The sequence below is a fragment of the Arachis ipaensis genome, chromosome B8, assembly GCF_059453495.1.
Source record: "Arachis ipaensis isolate K30076 ecotype BB chromosome B8, ASM5945349v1, whole genome shotgun sequence".
Taxonomy (NCBI): Eukaryota; Viridiplantae; Streptophyta; class Magnoliopsida; order Fabales; family Fabaceae; genus Arachis; species Arachis ipaensis.
Genome location: NC_142443.1, coordinates 104,189,586 through 104,193,572, shown reverse-complemented (window position 1 = coordinate 104,193,572; position 3,987 = coordinate 104,189,586). Strand labels below are relative to the sequence as shown.

At 34.6% G+C, this 3,987-nt stretch overlaps 1 protein-coding gene across 2 annotated transcripts; it reads right to left on the bottom strand.

The window, feature by feature from the left end:
• Positions 1-1,003: 1,003 nt before the first annotated feature.
• LOC107614258 (uncharacterized) lies at positions 1,004-3,723 on the bottom strand. Of its 2 annotated transcripts, none has more exons than XM_016316482.3 (3): positions 3,225-3,723; positions 3,047-3,126; positions 1,004-1,977 (listed from the first exon to the last, which is right to left on the bottom strand). In XM_016316482.3, the coding sequence occupies exon 3, from the start codon at positions 1,898-1,900 to the stop codon at positions 1,247-1,249; it is 654 nt and encodes a 217-aa protein (XP_016171968.1). In that variant the 5' UTR covers positions 1,901-1,977; positions 3,047-3,126; positions 3,225-3,723; the 3' UTR covers positions 1,004-1,246. The 2 variants fall into 2 exon arrangements, with proteins under 2 accessions (XP_016171968.1, XP_016171969.1); XM_016316483.3 differs by having other exon boundaries at positions 3,047-3,122.
• Between the last annotated feature and the right edge of the window lie 264 nt (positions 3,724-3,987).

Sequence of the window (3,987 nt, the reverse complement as noted above, 5' to 3'; positions counted from 1 at the left end):
TGTTAATAAAACTAGAAGTCAAGATTTTTTCCTGAAATTATTTAATAAACCATACGTTACATTAGGTGCACCACTTGTGCACCTCTCCTATTGTTTTCTTTGTCTTGGTCTTTTTAGGATCTAATCTAGCTCCGGTTACCTTTGGTTTTGGTTAAACATTACTTGAAACTTTTGGTGAATCAAAAGAACAGCATATGAAGTTATAGGTTTCTGGTAAAAGCTTTGTACTTTTAGTAATTCCTTTAACATAAATACTATGTTGTTATCATAATGTAGAAAGGAAAAGAAAACTAAGAAAACTCTCATATCTTATGTAAGATATGCTTTAAACTCGCTGCTTTTAATCCTATTTTGTGTCATAAGTTGTAGTGTTCCTATAGGACATTAGACCAATGTGTAAATTCATTACGCTGATCTAAACTTGTAAAATCATATGAATTGAATATATCAACTCCATGCAAGTTGAATTCACAACTTATTCAATGCTAAATGACTAATAAGCTAACAAGGCCTTCCACACTCCATAGATAAAAAATTATAAAGGTAGTTTGCTTGATAGAGCTCTTGCGGTTCCAACAACAACAAAGTCAATAATTGTTTGTCTACCTAACGGATATCTTGAGCAGACCCTGGCCTACATCAATATCATAATTCCTTGAACAAAAAGCTCACTCTCCTTTCACTTGCCTTCATAACCCAATATAAGCTCAGATTCCATGTAATAATGTAAAAATTGTAAATATTAACGCGAGCAAAATTTATACAAATAAACCCTATTCTACCAAGTCTGGTCAGTTACTTTCGTAGATCCTTATGTTATAACTTATAAGGTCCAACCATGAACATAAATGTTGTGGGCGTTCAAACAAATATTTTAGGTGTCCATGGCTTGTAAGGGAATCAAAATTCAGTTGACAGAAACAGGACCAAAGAAAAAAAATAAGATTATTTGAATAAGGCAGTTACTGAATAATGTATCCAATTATCCATGTGAACTCAGAAGTAAGAAAAAGCACTTTTATTGGCCTCCATGTGGATTGCAATGAAGGATAATGTTATATAGAACAACAAATCAAGTTCCAGATTAAGCTACAAAAGATTAGTAAAAATAACAAACCACTAGCAAAATTTGTCGTATCCTAGAACAACAACATGAAATTTTCAAAATTTCAGACAATTTGTCAAAAATAATAAACAATGGAATCAACTTCTTCCCAAGAGAGCAACAACATACATCATGTTACCTTCATTCTATAATAACCTTTGCACCAAGAGCTTTCATTTTCTCTATTATTTGTTCTCCTTCTTCCTTTGAAACACCTTTCTTTATAATAGAGGGTGTTTTCTCCACTAAATCCTTTGCCTCCTTCAAACCTAAATCAGTAAAGCCCCGAACCTCCTTGATGACTTTAATCTTGGAGGCTGCTTCATAGGACTCTAATTTCAATTCGAATACAGTCTTTTCTGGCTTTTTCTCCTCCTCAGCTTCTGCTGGTGCAGCTTTCGTCGCTGTGAGTCCAGCTATATTTGCAGCTCCTGGCTTCAAGAATCCAACAGTAGGCAGCTCCTTCGTCCCCATTTTCTTCATCATAATGTGACCCAGTTCAGCTGCTTCAGCTACCGTAAGAGATGCCATTTCATCAACAAGCCTGAAAACTCTCTCAGATGGAGGGCCACGACGCACCATAGGATCAAATGTTGTGGGATCAAAATCAGCAGGGAGATTTCGTTGGTCAATCTCCACCTCCTCAACTTCCTCTTCCTCCTGTTTCCTTGCAGCTTGACCAAAATTTCTTAATGACACATTTGAGTTACTTGCATTAAGCCCTGCTACATATAAACGATGTTGCCTACATAAAACTTTAGGTAAATAATGCCTTATTCTTAAAAGCGGCTTCATTCTTATCTTTCGCTATCGCTATCACTATTGCCTGGTATGAAACACAGTGATATCCTCTATTCCATTTAGTAAATATCCTGAAAGCAGAACCAAACAGAACCTTTATTTAAAGATTTTCTATAATCACTCATCAAACTGAAAGATATTCTACTTTCATATAGTCTATGATGATTCAAAGCTTTATAATGTTTATCTTTTAAAAAAAAAATTAAAGGAAAAATAAGAGTCAAACTATCAACTAACATGATTAGAAAACTATAAATTCAATTCTGGAATGAAGCAGAATAAAATAGTTGGTTATGCAAAACACAGCACATTGTCTAGAGAACTCGACTAAATTTTAAACAATGATTGTGATTTCGGTTTATACTCTGGAAACCAAGGTTTGAGAACAAAACTTACTGAATTTTAACTATACTTGATTTTGTCTAATGGTTTGAAACCAAAGTTATCTAACTCTAGATTTTATTTAGCTATCATCTAACTCATGAGTTTCGTAAATTTCATAAAACAAAGTTATCCAACTTGGAAGAGTTTATGCGAAATGATTCGATGATAGATAAAAGTAGATAAATAAACTTAATAGCATATATATGATTGATATTGAACAATCAATACGTCTAGCGAAATTGAATATTGAATGAGTTTGTATTGTTACATAGTTATACCCCACTTCGAATTTGTAAAAATTGTAATCATCACTCAAATGTGCCGGTCTAGCCTAATTCAATCAGCAACACAAACGAGTCTCTTTTGAACGGGCACCCCGCGGAAATAGTAGAAAAAAGAAAATATTTTCCCTTCTTTTTATCTTTCTCCATTTACATAGTTGTACCATCTCTTGTTATAGATAAATGGATTATATGTTGCAGGTATAGCAGCATATTTTTCTAAGAGATTTCATGTAACAGGAGCTGAAGTTTCATATGATGAACTACAAAACATTCCAGTTTCCAAATTCAACACAAAACAAGAAACAAAACTAACACATGCCAATCCATTATGTAAATAATATTAATTAAAAAGAACCAACTATACTAAACGATATATGTGTACGAGTGTATATATATATATATAGAGAGAGAGAGAGAGACCAATAGAAGATGGAACAAGTTGAGGAGGCAAACCAAGCGAAACACTACCCACCTCTTTGTTAGATCACGCTGATGGAAGCTGCTACTACTGCTACGGCCGCTGTTGCTGTTGCGGTTGCTAGGTCCATCTATCTGATTATAACGCTAAAAAATAACAGATTCTACCCAACCATAACAACAACAACAATAAGAAGCAGCTCGAATGTTTTAATTACCAAAGAGAGTAGTACCTCATGCTCACATGTGAGAAAGAGCCGGACGGGACAGAAAGGGATGTGACCAAGTTTCAGAACTCACTGATTCTTTCTCTTCCCTTGTTTCTTTTTCTTTTTTCGGTCATGGATTAGGTTTTTTTTTTTTTTCGGAACCTGGTATGGGCCGGAAAACCCGACCCACTATAAACAGAGCCCGTGCTTCGAAAACTTAACCAGCTTCTCTGAAATAAATGCCATCACAGATAGAGAGAGAGGAGAAAGAAACTTCTCGGATGGAGGGACATTCTCTCTCACCTAGAGAGTAGGTAAGAACTTGGGTTCTTCATCATGGGGGCACCCCCTCCTTGAACTCTCAAACACGCAAACCAGTACTAAAATCTAAAGCAGAATCAGTAAGTTATTTTTCTCAACCATCATACCACAGAAGTTCCATAGTATCTCCTTTGTTGCTATCATCATTCATCACAATGCAAACATCACTTACAGATATCTTAAAGTCAAATTCCAGTCCCTAAGCCAAAGATCCATCTTGCAACACAAGCACAACTTCATCTCAGGTGTCAACACAATTTGTCATACACATTAGCATTGAAAGTTATATTATAATTATACAAAAGAAGCATACATTTCACTCATTTTTAGTGTGCTTGAGATACTTTAAAAAAAATTTTGTAGGTTAAGACAAACGAACAAGTAATAAAGAAGTATGAAAGTACTCAAGTAATAATCAAACAATTGTGAAATGGATAATGAATAGACATTGATTGATGTGCAAGAG

Coding starts and splice junctions, on each gene's coding strand:
- LOC107614258 (XM_016316482.3), bottom strand. CDS start 1,900: ATGAAGCCGCTTTTAAGAATAAGGCATTATTTACCTAAAGTTTTATGT.